The sequence below is a fragment of the Hyperoodon ampullatus genome (assembly GCF_949752795.1).
Source record: "Hyperoodon ampullatus genome assembly, chromosome: 1".
Classification (NCBI taxonomy): domain Eukaryota; kingdom Metazoa; phylum Chordata; class Mammalia; order Artiodactyla; family Ziphiidae; genus Hyperoodon; species Hyperoodon ampullatus.
The window spans coordinates 67,758,820-67,773,400 of record NC_136914.1 but is presented as its reverse complement, the minus strand read 5'-3'; the positions used below and the strand labels follow the sequence as shown (position 1 = coordinate 67,773,400).

The 14,581-nt window shown below is 56.5% G+C and overlaps 1 protein-coding gene across 1 annotated transcript in view; it reads right to left on the bottom strand.

Annotated features, from left to right (window-relative positions):
* Nucleotides 1-14,171, bottom strand: part of ZMIZ1 (zinc finger MIZ-type containing 1) — a gene marked incomplete at its 3' end in the record, with an annotated part of 103,763 nt that extends 89,592 nt beyond the window's left edge. Inside the window, exons 1-3 of the mRNA XM_079710791.1 lie at nucleotides 14,108-14,171; nucleotides 7,919-8,032; nucleotides 578-683 (exon numbers count right to left, since the gene is read on the bottom strand). Of these exons, the coding sequence (XP_079566917.1) occupies nucleotides 578-683; nucleotides 7,919-8,032; nucleotides 14,108-14,167 (280 nt within the window). The 5' untranslated portion in view covers nucleotides 14,168-14,171. The remainder of the gene's footprint in view (nucleotides 1-577; nucleotides 684-7,918; nucleotides 8,033-14,107) is intronic.
* Between the last annotated feature and the right edge of the window lie 410 nt (nucleotides 14,172-14,581).

Here is a 14,581-nt window from a genome sequence, read left to right as displayed (position 1 = left end):
GGGGGTCCCGTGCCAGGACAGAGTTGCAATGGAGAACACTACACAGAGCAGTCTTTTAGAATCCTGAATGTACTGATTCATTTTTATTTTAATTTGTGTTTTATTTTAAATAAAAAAAAAAACTTAAATGAATGCAGTGGAGCCTCAGGGTTAAGGATGCTGATTCTGGAGTATAGGCCTGGGCTTAAATCCCAGCTCTGCCACTTCTTAGCTGTGTGACCTGGGGAAATCTCTGCAGCTTCTCTGAGCCTCAGTTTCCTGGGCTGTAAATTGGGGATGATCACAGCACTTACACCAAGGGGTCACTGTGGTGATGGAATGAGATGATGTGCATCTCCCTTTAGCCTGTTTTTGAGGTGTGGTGTGCCCTGGGCCCCTTGCTGGCCCTGAGATGAGGGACAGGCCCTACTTGTGGGCTCAAGAGGCCAGCAGGTGAGAGCTGCTGCTACTCGGGGGCTCACGCCATACCTGGACCAACCGAGATGCCAGCCAACAGGGGTGGTGACAGCCTTGGGTTTAAGTCCAGTGCCCCACCCCCACTCCCGACGATACCGTGGAGCCCCCAGCCGTCACCTACCGGCAGACTTCGGAGTGAACTTGTCTCGGTTTGCGGCACACACAGCCAGCAGTCTGTAGCCGAGGTCCAGGTCGAATCCTTGCTGAGCTGCCACTCGACTGACCACCTGCCAGCAAGATGGGGAGGAAGGGCAGGGGTGAGTCACTGTCCACTGCCAGGCCTCTGAATCCAGAGTGGCAGATGTGCCCATTTCACAGGTGAGGCGGGCAGGCTAAGGCAGGTCCCCAATGTCAGGCAGAGCTGGGACTCAAACTGCCTCGTTCAGTCACTCAGCAAACACTGATAAGCACCTCCTCCATGCCAGGCCCTGGGATCCCGGGCCCTGCCCTCAGGGGTTTCCAGGCCAGAGGTAGGCCTGACCCCAAAGCCCAGGCCCTGCCACTTTCAAATCTGGCCCCATTCGAGGAGTTGGCAGGGGGATGCTGTACTACCGCGTTTTGCGTGGCCCCAGGCCAGGGTCTCTGCTCCCCAGGTGCAGCTCTTCAAACTCCCCTCAAGGAAGTCTCCCATGCCTCCCAGCTCTCCCCCATCCCTCACTGAGCTCCAGCAGCCACCACTGCGGGGCACTTGCTATCATCAATACTCCAAGCACGGTCACCACCCAGCGGCATCGGTCCCTCTTGAGTCAGAATCTGCACCTGGGGAGAAGCACTGATTTAGGACTCACTGCTTCCCAGGAGCTCCAGCTTGGAGCTGCCAAACGGACAGCTTAGAATTCCCCAGATGGACACGCCTGGTGCTCCCCAGCTCCGTGCCAAGCGCTCTGCAGCCTCTCAGACCCTAGTCCCCAAACTGCAGGGCCGTCATGCTCAGCCTGGGGTCTGTCTCCAGCGCCAAGCGCTGGCTCTGCACACGGGAGTCACCTATAAGAGCGCCGGCTGTGCATTCAGACCAGAGGTCTCCCACCCATCTCCTTGTGAGCCTCAGACGTGTGGGCTGGAAGTGGGAGAAGCCAGGGGCTGGGAGGGCTGTCAGTCCTAGGGGGTGGGGGGCAGTGAGGAACAGGACGCTCCTGGGGCCCCATGAACGGTTCCGCAGGCTCACACCTGCCCGTCCCCAGGTGTCTCGCCAGCCAGACCTGCTCCCTCCTGCCTAGCTTCCTCATTAACAGCTGCCAAATTAGGTTTCCTTATTAAGAAGAAAGGACCTTGGAAAATGGAGTCGTTTCAGGAAGTAGCTGGGGCGGCTATGGCTGTCTGGGAAAGGAGTGCTCCCAGATGTGGGGCTCATTCTTCTGAGAAAGGGAAGGCTCCGTCGTCGAGCCCCTAGAGACCACCTGCTGCAGAGGCGCTCGGAGGTCCTCAGAGGGCCGAGGCTGCCATGGGTTTTGGCCCGGCTCCTGCAGCCATTAGAACAGTTACCCATTATATGCTTTATGTTTTAGGGGTTCATTACAAGGGCTCTAGAGCTACAAAGTGTGGGAAACCCACTTATCTAGGCCAGCCACCTCATTTACCATATATGGACACTTGAGGCCCAGAGAGAGTGTCCGTGTTGCACCAGGAAGGAACCAGTGGATCCTCCCTTTCCAGGACCACCAGCGCCTCTTGCCCTGCCTCCCCACCTCCATCTCCTGGGAGCTCCCTGTGCAGGGAGGAAAAAGGACTTTCTCAGGTTAGAATGTTTGCTCAGCTTCTCCGCTGCAGACAGAAGCCCCTGACTCAGAAGTCTTCTGTCTCCCCAGGCCTCTTTCCCACGGGCTCTATCTGCCCCTGTACTGCAGTTCTTATGCACCCTGCCCACCCCCCCTTGCACGGTCGGCCACATGCACGCCACGTTCCAGAGTCACCGAGCCATCCCAGGGTCGGGTCTTCTTCAGTGTTAGTCTCACTGTCCAAGCAGAAAAACCGAGGCCCCTAATTCTTTATGGCCTGTTGAGTATTTCAGTTCTGGAGACAGACACTGTACATCAGGGGAAGGGTTCTGGAAGGGTCACTTCAGCTCAGATGTTGACTATGGTGCCCTCACTGGTAGGAGAGCCTTGGGGTGGATGCGAGTGAGCACAGGCAGTTTGTTTGGACTTTTGCATCAGTGAGGCTGCTGTTTGTGGGCTATGTTGACACAGTGGTGTAATGAGAATGCTCGCTCTCAGGTTCGAGGGCTAAGTAAATGTCTCCTTCATAAGCAGTGAGGTGCCAAATTCTCACAACAGTTCCACGAAGTGTTATTACTATCTCTGTTTTACAGAAGAGGAGACTGAGGATGAATAACAGCCTGAGGTTACAACGCTTGTTTGTGAGACAGCTAGGATGCAATGCCAGGCAGTCAGGCTGCAAGGCCTGGGCTCTTTCCATGAGTGGACTTCTTTTTCAGCCCACAAAGGGTTAAGGCCATAACTTCCAACCTGCAATGGAGAACCCTCAGGCTCTGGGTTGAGGGCAGAAAGGCAAAGGTCCTTCTGTTTGGCCAATACTGGCTAATCCTGTTGCTCTGGTTCCAAGAAAAAAGAAAGAAAGAAACTAGCTACCTTGAGCAAGAAGGGCCTGGTACTGGTTCTAAGGGCTCCCCTGCAGGCCTGGAAGTATCTGTCACCAAGTGCCCTGAGCCCAGTGTTCAGAAGGGTCATTGGTTCCAACAGTCTCCTTTTACCAAGACAGAGAGGGTAGGGCCTGGCTGAAGGTCACACAGCACAGGTGTGGCAGAGCAGGCTAAGCTGGACCCTGCGATTCTAGAGTACCTGGTGCAGCCCCTGGCTTCCCCTGGCCCAGTCTAAGGACCCCCGGAAAGTCCGGTGAGGTGAGTCTGATTGACTGTTGTGGGGAGGGCGGGCTCAGCTGAGCAGACTCCTGTCGTGTTTCAGGGAGGCCTTCTCCCACCCCAATGGGCGTAAAGACCCCTCAGTGAAGACCTCTCCCCAACAAAGGCCTGCGGTGAGTGGCCGCAGAGCTGCTGCCCTCTGCTGGCTGCCTGGGTCCAGCCAGCTCGGCTCAGCCCAGCCCTCGAGGTGCTCCTAAGGCTGACCGGTGGAGCCTGGCTGTCTGAGACCTAGACCCTCGGGCCCTGTAGGTCAGGGAGTCCAGCCCCTCATGCCACTGAGAGGGAAACTGAAGTCCAGAGGCAAGGGAGGGGGCATATTCAAAGGCATGTGACAGTTACGTTAGTCCCATAAAGGGAGTGTGTTGTCTTGAAGAGCAGTGAGCCTCCTGGCCATGAAGCAGGACAGGCTGTCTGGGAAATGCTAAAGAACGGGTTTCTGCTCCCAGCTGGTGGCTGGACTCTGACTTTCTATGAGGCAGTCAGGGGAACTGGCCTGTGCTCCAATCCTGCTCCATCCTATACTGTGCAACCTAAGGCAAGTTACTTAACCTCTCTGAGCCTCAGGTTCCTCTTCTGTAAAGGTACAAGGATGTCTCTCATTTCCAAGGTTGTGTGTGATGGGCTCTGCCAGTTCCATGTGTCCCAGTTCTGTCTCATGGCTATACCCTAAGCCCCTCAGGGCAGAGCCTTCATTTCCTACTTTGCTACCATTCTCAGTACTGGGGTGGACAGGTATTTGTGGCCACTGCTGCTGCTGCTTTGGAGTTAGGCATGAGATGGAGTTCTGGATCTGCCAATTATTCGTTGTTGTATCTCACCCAGGTGATTTAACCTCTCTGGGCCTCAGTTTCCTCATCTGTGGAATGGGTAAAAAATCTCCTCCTTGCAAGGATGACAGCCAGGACCAGGCACACAGCTCAGTGAATGCTGTCTGTGACCATACACCCATGGCTTCAGCAGTGAACACTCTGAGGCTGGGGGAATTCCTCCCTGGAGAGACGGGGAGGGCACTGCTGCTGTGCTAACTGGTTTCTGTCTCCCTTTCCCACCTCCTCTCGTACCCGTCTCCCCTCCCCTATGCTCTGGCCGCCTCAGCCTTCTTTCTGTTCCTCGAGGAGATCAAGCATGTTCCACCTTAGGGGAGGAAGGAGGAGCAAGTCCAGAGAGGCCTGACTTTGAGGGGGACCACCAGAGAGGGGGCTCAGCCCTGCTGCTAAGGGAGGGGCCAGGGAAGAACCTGGTCCTGAAGAGTAAGTAGTGTCCATGCTGATGCCCCTCGGGAGGGGCCGTGGGGCTCCTGCACTTCTGCATCCTGGCGTCAGAGGGCATGAAGGAGAGAGTGGGGCAGGGGGCTGCCAGCGTCCCAAGGCTCTTCATCCCAGGGCCTGGCCCTGGTGTGGCAAAAATGTGTCCATTTACTGCCCAAGGCTAAGTGGTTTTTAATTTGTATCCTCCAAGTAAGCCGGATCCAGAGGAATGTGTTTCCAGAGGTCACCCAGGGGATGATAGCAGCCTGGAGGGCTCAGGCTGCCCCCTGAATAGGAAGCGGTGCGAGTGCGTGCGTCCGTGCGTGTGTGTGTGTGTGTGTGTGTGTGTGCTGTGGAGCGGGATGGGGGGTACTCGGCAGCCTCGCCCTGCCCAGGCCCCTTGGGATCTGTCACCTGTCCTATCTCATCCCTCCCCATGGGGCACGGCTGGGGCTGAGGATGCCCAGGGGGATAGGAGGACTGGCAGCAAGCAGGGCCCTGGGGTCCTGCCGGGGGGGGGTCAGTGGTATCAGCCTGGGACTGCAGCAAGCTGCTCCCCCTCTCTATTGCCTTGTTTGTAAAATAGCAGTGATAAGCCTTTCCCTGCCCCCTTGCAGGGTCTTCATAAGGATGTAAGGAGACAGTGACAAGAAAATGCTGTGGGTACCAAGGGTGTCTTCTATGACCACCACCCCCAACCTTTCCTGCTGCTGGTTCTATTGTGCTCCAAGTGACAGTCAGACTCAGGTCTCTATGGCTGTGGCCAGTGGGCAAAAGTCCCCTTTCTGGCTAAGCGGCAGGTCAGGGGTTCAGGTGGGGGTCAGAGCTGGCCATTCAACCAAGTGTATGCCTTAAACTGGGGTGCAGAGCTGGCACTGGGCTTTTGTCTACACAGTTTCCTGTGATCTCATCCCCTGCCAGTCAGATCCTACAGTTTTCCTTGGGCTCCCTCCTCCAGGAAGACCTCCAGAATCCCTCCATCCTACCCTCCAAGGATGCTCCCCTTCAGAGCTCACACAAATCACATCCCATCCCTCACCTGCTTAAGACCCTTCAAGGGCTCCGCACTGTCCTTCAAATCATCTCCAAACTCTTCTCACTTAGCTTGCAGGCTCTGTGTTAGTTGGCTTCTGCTTCCCCCTTTGACCTCATCTTGTACCCCTCCCCCTCTCCTGTGCTCCAGACACCTGAGACTTCTGTCTGTTCCTTGAACAAACCAAGCCTCGGGGCCTTTGCACTGGCAGTTCCCTCTGCCTGGAGCACCCGTCTCTCTCATCTTCCCCTGGCTGACTCCCCTTTTTGCTCTTCAGGTCTCAGCTGGAGGTCACCTCCACCAAGACTTTTCCTGACCACCACCCTGCCCCCTCTTACAGGGCGCTGGGTTACATCCTTACATACTCCTCATGTGTTTAGCGTCTGCCTCTCCATTGGAAGGTAAGCTGTTTTGAGAGAGGCCCATTGTGCTCACTGCACTCCCCTCGGGGGGCCCCTGTGCAGGACCTGCCCACAGCAGGGACTTGGTGAATGTTTGTTGAATGAATAGATGAATGACAGGGCTGGGGCAGGGCCAGTTTCTAGTCATCTCCTGTCCATCTGCCCAGCCAGCCTGGCCAGGGCCATTGTTGTATCAGCCTCAGGTTCCCACCTCCTAGGCAGGGCCAGGCTTGGGATGGGGTGCTGGGGAGCGTGGCAGCCCCCCCTCCCCCTTCACTTACGGCTACCAGCAGCTGGGATGGGAGTAACATCTGTCTCTACCCGCAGGGCTTAGCCTGACCCAGGATCTCCACAAAGAGGATTAAGGGAGCTGGGTGAGGTGGGGGGAGCTCAGGGGGCTGGAGGATAAGGAGGGCTGGGCAGTGCAGGCTGCCGCCTGATTTGGCCCAGTGGCCCTGAGGGAGCCAGATGGTGTCAGCTTCGGACAAATGGAGGAGCCCGGGGAGGGTCTTGGCTGCATCCCTGCTTCGCATCCCTAATGGCCAGAAATATCCCCTCGAGAGGTAGACGGGTCTTGACTTGAATCCCAGGTCCACTTCTAACTGGCTGTGTGAACTTGGGAAGTCAGTCACAACATCTCAGTTTCCTTCTCTATGAAATGGCGAAGAAGGCAGGACCAGACTTCTCTGAGGATACAGAGAGAAGGCATATCCAGTGGGCCAAGCTCAGTGTCAGGCACAGAAGAGGTGTTCTGCAGTGATGGTCTTTCACCTCTCTCTTGTCTGGAGGTTTTCAGAAAACATGGTGCCCTTGAATTTTACCTATTGATCCCGCCTAACCAGGCATAAGTCTTGGCCTCTCCTCTCCAAGCCTTGGGGTAGCTGGGCTTCCCAGCAATCTGTTTACCCACGTTCCCTTTAAAGCTGACTCAGGACCCTCTGAGCAGCTGTCCTCACTGGCCGCAGAGGTGCCCTCACACTTATGGATATAGGCCACGTGGCTGGGGACAAGCATAAGCTTTGAGCTCCTTCCACGTGGCTGTCAGCTGGCAAGCTCCGAAGCTTGGCAAATGATACCGCTAGCTCTGGGCCTGGCCTCTGCCCAGCCTGTACCCTAGACCTTTACCAAGCTGAGTTAATTTCAGTTCCCTGGGATCTGTTGCACATCTGGGCCTTGGTGTGTGCCATTCCATGTGCCTAGAATGCTCTTGCTATCCTCAGCTGCTTGTGCAGATGTATCAAACTCCTGCAGATGTAGAAGTGGCTCCTTTTCTCAGTTTTCTGCAACCTGCCCACCACCCAGGCCGATAACACTTCCCTTCTCTATGCTGCCTCCATTTTGTACACAATTTTCTCAACCGTCTCTTTCCACATCTGTCTCCCCCATAAAGAGGGAATCAGGCTTGTCAAGGTCTTACTCATCTTCAGTTTCCCAGGACTTAGCAGAGGGGATTGTACATGATAAACAAGGGATCAATCAGTGTTCATTTGGATGGATGGATGGATGTAATAGGAGCTCAATAAACGCTTACATGAATGGATAGATGGCTGGCTGACTATAAAAAGAGCTCAAAAGATGTTTACCTAAGTGAATGAACGAATGACTGGATAAAAGGAGGGCTGAAAACCCTTCAAGAGTCTCTCTGCTTTACTTATGATGGAACATTTACTCCCATCAGACTTGGAACTCTTCAAAGTAGGATCTGTGTCTTTCTCACCAATTGTAAAGAACCCATGTAATCCCGAGGACTCTGTCTCCCCATCAGACCAGGTTCCCTGCGGGTGTATGTGTGTCAGGGGTACACACAGAAGGGCCCACCCCTCCAGCAGCAGCCTGGACAGGCGCACTAGTCCCTAGCCATCCTCCCTGGGTGCAGGCACAGGCGGGGCGAGTGCAGACTCACCGTCAAACAGCCCATCAGGCTCTGCTCAAAGGGCCGCTGGAAGGCTCGCGGGTCTCCGCACCAGTCCAGCAGCTCCGTGGCAGCATTGTGGAAGTTGGCAGGGTTCTGTAAGTGCTGTGGGAGAGGGAAAAGAGAGGCAGCATGAGGCTCCAGGAGTGAGGCCAGCACACGTTAGTGTGAGAGAGTCTGGGGCCACAAAGACCCCAGGCATCCCTGGGGAGGAGACACAGGCCAGGCAGTAATGAGTTTTCTCAAACTCCTCATCCACCTTCCCTCTGCATCTCCAACCCCAGCCCGGTTCCTGGTGGCATGGGGATTAGCGGCCCCATTGCAAAGGTAGAAAAACCAGGGTTTAGAAAAGGGCACTAATATTAGATATTAAAATGTCTTCTGGATGCTGGCAGTGGGGTAGGAAACCCTGTGGGCTTCAGGAGGGTGGCATGTGGCTTCCATCCTTGGGGCTGCTGGCTCTCCCTGAGTCAGGACAGACTGGCCCTGGAGATTCCTTCTTGATAAGCACCCACCCCCACCCTTGCCCCAGTAACCACCACCACCATGCTGCCTGCTCCGGCTTCAGCAAGCCCTGCCATAGCCAAATAGCCAGAGCAGGGGCGTCAGAAAGAGGCCTCCGGGCCACACCCAGCCGGGAAGGTGCACTCAAGCACACTGTGCCCAGGTTACTGTCACACCGTGGTCAGATGTATGTGGCTTAGCCACCCCTGTTCCCCAAACCCAGATTTCCTGGGCTCAGTCTGGCTCAGCTCGGGGGTGCAGGCTCCGCCCAGTTACGGGGTCTGAGTTAACAGAGAATGAATTCTGATGCCAAGGCGTCTAGATCCTGCTTCAGAGCCAGGCCACGGGGCTGACAGGGGTGGAGGGTGCCTTCCACGGCTACCCCTTCCTTCCTTAACACTTATCCGTGTCTTTCCAGGCCAGGCCGAACTAGGCACTGAGTCCAGGGTCATGAAGCAGGTTGGGGCCGAGCTGGGACTCCAGGGCTGGGTGTGACCGCCTGTGGGTCCTCCATCAGGACACCTAGAAGGTGTCCACAGGGGTTGGAGTGTAAGCCAGCTGCAAAGGGGATGGTGGTACCTTCTGGGATCCCTGTGTCCTCGGTGCTGGGAGAGACTGGGAACAGCAGCTGTCCCCGGGGCAGTGGCTCTCTCCCAACTTGCAGTGAGAGTCTGCCTCACAGCCAAGGCAGGGAGGGGTCTTAGGAGCTGCCAGGCCCCAGAATTGGGAGGTGAGCCTAATGTGCTGGGGGAACCCCTGTGGGGCTGGTGCCCTGGAGTCACACTGCCTTCATTCACAACTATCTACTGACCTAGGGCATCCCCTCCCCTCTCTGAGCCTCAGTCACCCCATCTGTAAAATGGGGATGGCAGATCACGGCTTGGTGGTGGGAATTTTTGTCTTGCTTAGGGTTTCATCACTGCTACTACGACGTGGTTTGTGAAAGGCAAGATTTAAAAGTGGATGGAGGAAAGTGAAATGAACTGGAGTATCCTCCCTCTGTGGGAGCAAAGGGAGAGGGAGAGATGAAGGAAAGAAAGAGGGCAAGCGTGCAGCAACACAGCCCTCCGTTATGGGGCCACGGTGAGGATTAAACAAGATGAGGCTTATATGGCCCCTGGCAGAGCGCCTGGCGCGTGGGATGCTCCCACGTGGGGCTGCCCTTGGCCCCGACTCTGTCTCCCAAAGGCTCCGCTGTGCACTCGGCAGCTCCCGCCCTAGCCCCACACGCGGCTCTTTCTGCAAAGACAGAGCTCCCTGAGCGTGATCTTCCTGCAGAAGACAGGAGGACTTCCACGGCTAGAAGCAGACCCTTTGAGAGGGCAGCACTGGGCCTCTGCCGCCTGTGCCCTCTCTGAAACCTGCCCCCTCCAAGGCCACGGGCGGCATCTGGTCTCCACGTGGAAAGCCATGCAAATCGGTTAATTCCCTGCCTAGCAGTCTCCCTCTGCTAACTGAGTTATTCCGTTTATTTCCATGATGTCACACCCAATTAGCAGGGTCAGCAACCACCGCCTGGTGCTCTCAGAGTTGCCCACCTACAGCACTCCCACTCTAGGCACACCTCTTTGGGGCTCTGGGCTCCCAGTCTCATGGGCCCAGTTTTCTTCTGGCCCCCAAGCATCCAGCCTCCCATATCGGTCCAGCCCACCTCTGAGTCTCTCCACTCTCGACCCAGCCAGCTCACGTGGCCTTCGGCTTGGGCTATGGGTAGTGACTCATGGGCGCAACTCATTGGTAGAAAGGACTTCAGGCACCCCATTCAGTAGCTATTGCTCTGTGGCTCTGTGGCCTTGGCCAAACCTCCTGCCCTCTCTGTGCTTTTGTCATCTGTTTAGACTACAAGGTGGCTACGTGATGCAGTGAAATGAACAGGATAGACCTGGACCAAACCCCATCTTGGCCACTGAGTCACACAGCCTGGGTGTGTTCCTGAGCTTCAGATCTCTCATCTGCAAAATGGGGTGGGGATAGCTTGCAGGGCTGCTGCAAAGTTTAGAACCAACGTACGTCATGACATCCCCATTACAGAGTAGGTGTCAGGTAAAGACTGCTATTGCTCGATATGCTAGGACCTCTGTACAGTTTCGTGTTTCTCCTGCGAGCTCCTTGAGAGCAGAATTAGGGCCCCATTCACCTCCAGAACCCCCAAAACTGGCACGAGGCCAAGTCCATGCATTAATGGTTAGTGAGGAGCTAGCTGGCCAAAGGATAGTCCATCTGCAGAGCTGGTCAGGAATCTGGCAGCTTCAGAACGGGTCCCCAGTGGAGGGGCCAGGGCTGGGTGGGCTGAGCTTCGCTACCCTTTGATGATATGGGGATGGGAGCACAGATTTGAATCACAGGCAGAGGCCTCCCTGGCTGTGGCTGTTACTGGATACTAATACCCCGTCCCTCCCCAGGAAGCCTGCCCATCTCTACAATTTCTCAGAAGATCCTCCTGGGCTATATCCACTGGGCACTGAGTCTGTTGGAGCAGGAGCTGGGGACACCAATGCCCAGATTAGGGACTGGCTACCCAGACCAAGTGATGAATGCATTTTATCAGTCCATCTGTGAATCAAATGATCCATCCATCCATCTACCCATCTATCCATCCAACCCAAAATCAATCAATTCATCCATGCATTTATCTACTTGCCCACCAATCCATTCATCCATTTACTACTTTATCCATCACTCATCCATCCATTCATCTACCTACCTATCTTCCTATCCATCCAGAACTTATCCAACCACCCACTCATCCATTCCTTCATCTATCCATCATCTATATCCACCTACCATCCGCTCACCTAACTGCCTGTCCATTTGTCCATCCATCCACCCATCCATTCATTCCCTTAGCTATCGATCTGTCAGTCCACCCTTCTCTCATTCTTCCCCAACGTATCTGGGCCCCACCCTGGCCTGGACTCTGCTGACCTACAGAGGAATACGGCACATCCTCTGCCCCTGAGGAACTCAGCCTGGTGGGAGATCTGATGTATACCTTGCAGGGCTTGTATCTTAAGGGAGAAACAGCAGGATGGGTGAGGTAACTGGGTGCCCAGGAGGCACCAGGGCTCAGAAATGGGAAGTGCAGATACTCAAGAGGGCACCTGGGGTTTGGGGAGGTTGCTGTGCAGGAATTAGCTGATTTGCATGGCTTTGTATGTGTAGCCCAGATAAGCCCGTGGGGACATGAGTAGGGCATGTTGTAGAGTGGGCACTGGTTCTCCCTGTACCTGAGGCTGAGAAAGGAGAAAGGTAGCTGAGACAGAGGCCTGGAGGGAAGATGGATAGCCAGGTGCTCGGGGGCTGGCGAGTGCCAGCAGTGGCTAGAACCGGGGTGGGTGGACAGGGAAGGCTGTGCTGTAGAAGTCAGGCAGGACCAAGAGTCGGAGGGTGTGAGGCCCCCGATGGGAGCCACAGCTCCACCAGCCAGAGGTAGGCACAGCCAACACACGCATCATCCTCAGGGCACGCAGACCTTTCTCTTCTAATTAGGATACGGGACATCTGAGAATCAACAGTCTTCAGCCAGCCTTGGTCTCCCTCTGGGGCAGCTGAAGAGCAGACAGACATCAGTGCTGAGCTGTGTCTGCCTGGAAGTGCGGGAGTGGGCGTGGAGGACACAGGGAGCTCTGGATAGCCCAGGGTGGGGGGGCATCTGGACAGTCTGCTCACCCTCACAGGTGTGCTACTCTCTGGCCCAAACGCAGAGCTCTGTGTGTGTGTGTCTGTGTGTGTGTGTGCAGGGCAGGCCGGGGGAGGGCAGTGGAGGCGATCCCTGGCTTTTCAACAGCTCTGGGACCCAGTGGCTGGGTGTGCATCACAATGCCCATTTACAGACAACGGGAGATGCAGCGGTGACTTAATCAAGGTCAGGAAACCAATGAGTGGTGGAACGGGGGCTCAGGTTCGCTGACTGGTAAATCTGAGTCCTGTGTGCCATGCTTCGAGAGGGCTGTTCCTGGGTGGGCTTCTGCCCCCGCTGGATCCCTGGGAGGCCCAGGGACTAAAGGGCGCCCTGATTCCTGCAGGGAATCAGACGCAGAGAGAAAAGTCAAGTTGTGAGCAGGTTTGAGGGGGAGCTGTTTGCCCAGCACACAGAGGGCTCTGGCATAGGGGCTTGACTGTATTATTGGGGGTGGAGCCATTGACAGCTGATCCCTCATGGGCGGAGGAAACTGGGTCAAAGGCAGAGCTGGGAGAGAGTCCCGCAGAGCCTAGAGGCGGAGGAGAAGGAGGGAAGGGCAGGGGAGGAGGAGCCCATCGTCTGGTTTCTATTCTGTGACGGGGAACAGAGGCGTAATTGGCGTTTGGGAGAGCTGTTCGGTGGAGTTCAATCTGTAACAAGTCTTCTTCAATTTCCTCTCCTCAGACCCGGCCCAGGCTTCTGAGATTGCTCTGCCTGATGCTAATGGGACGGCACACATCCCTCATTCCTGCCGACTAGCCTCAGCTCCACTGGGCGCTGGTGTTCGGCGGGGAGGGGCATGCTGGGTGGGGGTGGGACTGTGAGCTCTGCCTCTGCCTCCCCCCGGGGTCCTGAGGGCTATGCTGGCTACCCGAGCTGCCAGCTAAGCCCGCCTAAGCCAGGGGCCTCGCCACAGCTGTCCCCTCCCTGTCACTGAGACACTGAGGACGAGAGGCCCCCGCCACAGTGAGCTGATCACCTGCCACGTTCCAGCCTGGGCTACGTGCTCCGCCCACAATGTCCTCAGAGCGTCCTACGAGGTCGGCCTTATTGGACCACTTCACGGGGGAAACTGAGGCTCAGAGAAACAGAGGGGCAGGCCTGAGATTATACCGTGGGTGGGTATGTGGAGGAGGGAGGGTTTGGGCTCAGGTCGGTTTGATGGCAAAGCCTCTGCCCCTTCCGCCGTATCTGCTCCTTCCTGGAGTAAAACAACACCGGAGCCTGTGCAGGGACACTGCTGCCCTGGGTTGCAGGGAGGCTGAGCCCAGAGGGTGGCCGCATCACTCCTGGTCACCACTGGGGGGCATCTGCCGGCCCAAGCGTAACCAGGCTTCTTAAAGTGGGGACCTCTGAGCCCACCGTGAACAATCCAGACAGGGTACTGGCAGGCGAATCGCGTCTTAAGCTTGGTGTGAGCACGGGCAGGAGGGGGAACTTGTACCCTCTGGGACGAGGCCCTCCTGGCACCAGTGGGGCTGGACTGTGTGACTTCGGGTGACTCCCTTCCCCCTTCTGGGCGGTGGTTTCCTTTTCTGTAAGACGGTTGAATTTCCCAGGACCTTTCCTTTTCTGTTTCTTTACAGAGAACCCCTGGAGCAGAGAAGTGGGGAGCTTGGGTCTGGGAAGGAGTAAGCACTTCACTGCATCCTCAAAACAGCCCAGAGTGCACAGCAGAGCTCAGAAAGGGCACGACACTGGCCCAAAGTCTTACAGCTAGGAAGGGAAGGGAAGGGACAGGAGAGAGCCGGCCTTTGAACCCAGGTGAGTGATTCCAGCGTGAGGCTGGTCTGTGCCAGCCACATTCTCACGAGGTGGGCAGTTGGGGAGACTTAGGCAGTCTGCCTTGCCCACTGTCACCTCCACCCAGCACCTTGGGTGCTCAGCTACACAGTGTAGAGCATCCCCACTGCTCTGCCCGCCTCGCCTGCCCTGCCCTCGCCAGCGGGCCTGGTTGCCAGAGGTGGAGGAGCAAGCCCGGGCCACACACCCACCTGCTTGATGCACTGCAGTCGGTCATTGGTCTGTTGGATGTGCCTGTCCATAGAATTCATTCTGGCCGTTTCACTGGGTTCTACCCGAGAGCCATGAACGTTGTCCAGCCTGTGAAGACAGAGGAGAGTGGGTGTCACTGGGGTTGTGCCAGGCCCGCCGGCCTCATCGCCACCGTCCTGCCCTGACACAGGCGTGCTGGCCTCAGTGGCTCCCAGCGGGTTCAAGGGCCCTTCGTGAGCTGTGGTGGCCTCTGCCCTGGGCAGCCCCGCGCTGGAAGGAGGAACTGCAGCCACGGCCAGCCAGCGCTTCTCCACGCTCAGCCCTGGGGGAACCCCATCTGGGCTGAGGGCAGAAGGTGCTCCTGGGTGTTCTCTGTGGGTGGCTCATGTGGGCACTGGGCAGGCGTGTCCACCACGCATTTCTACACACATGTGCGTGTTGGGCGGCAGTGGTAGGGACGACGGCTCCATCCG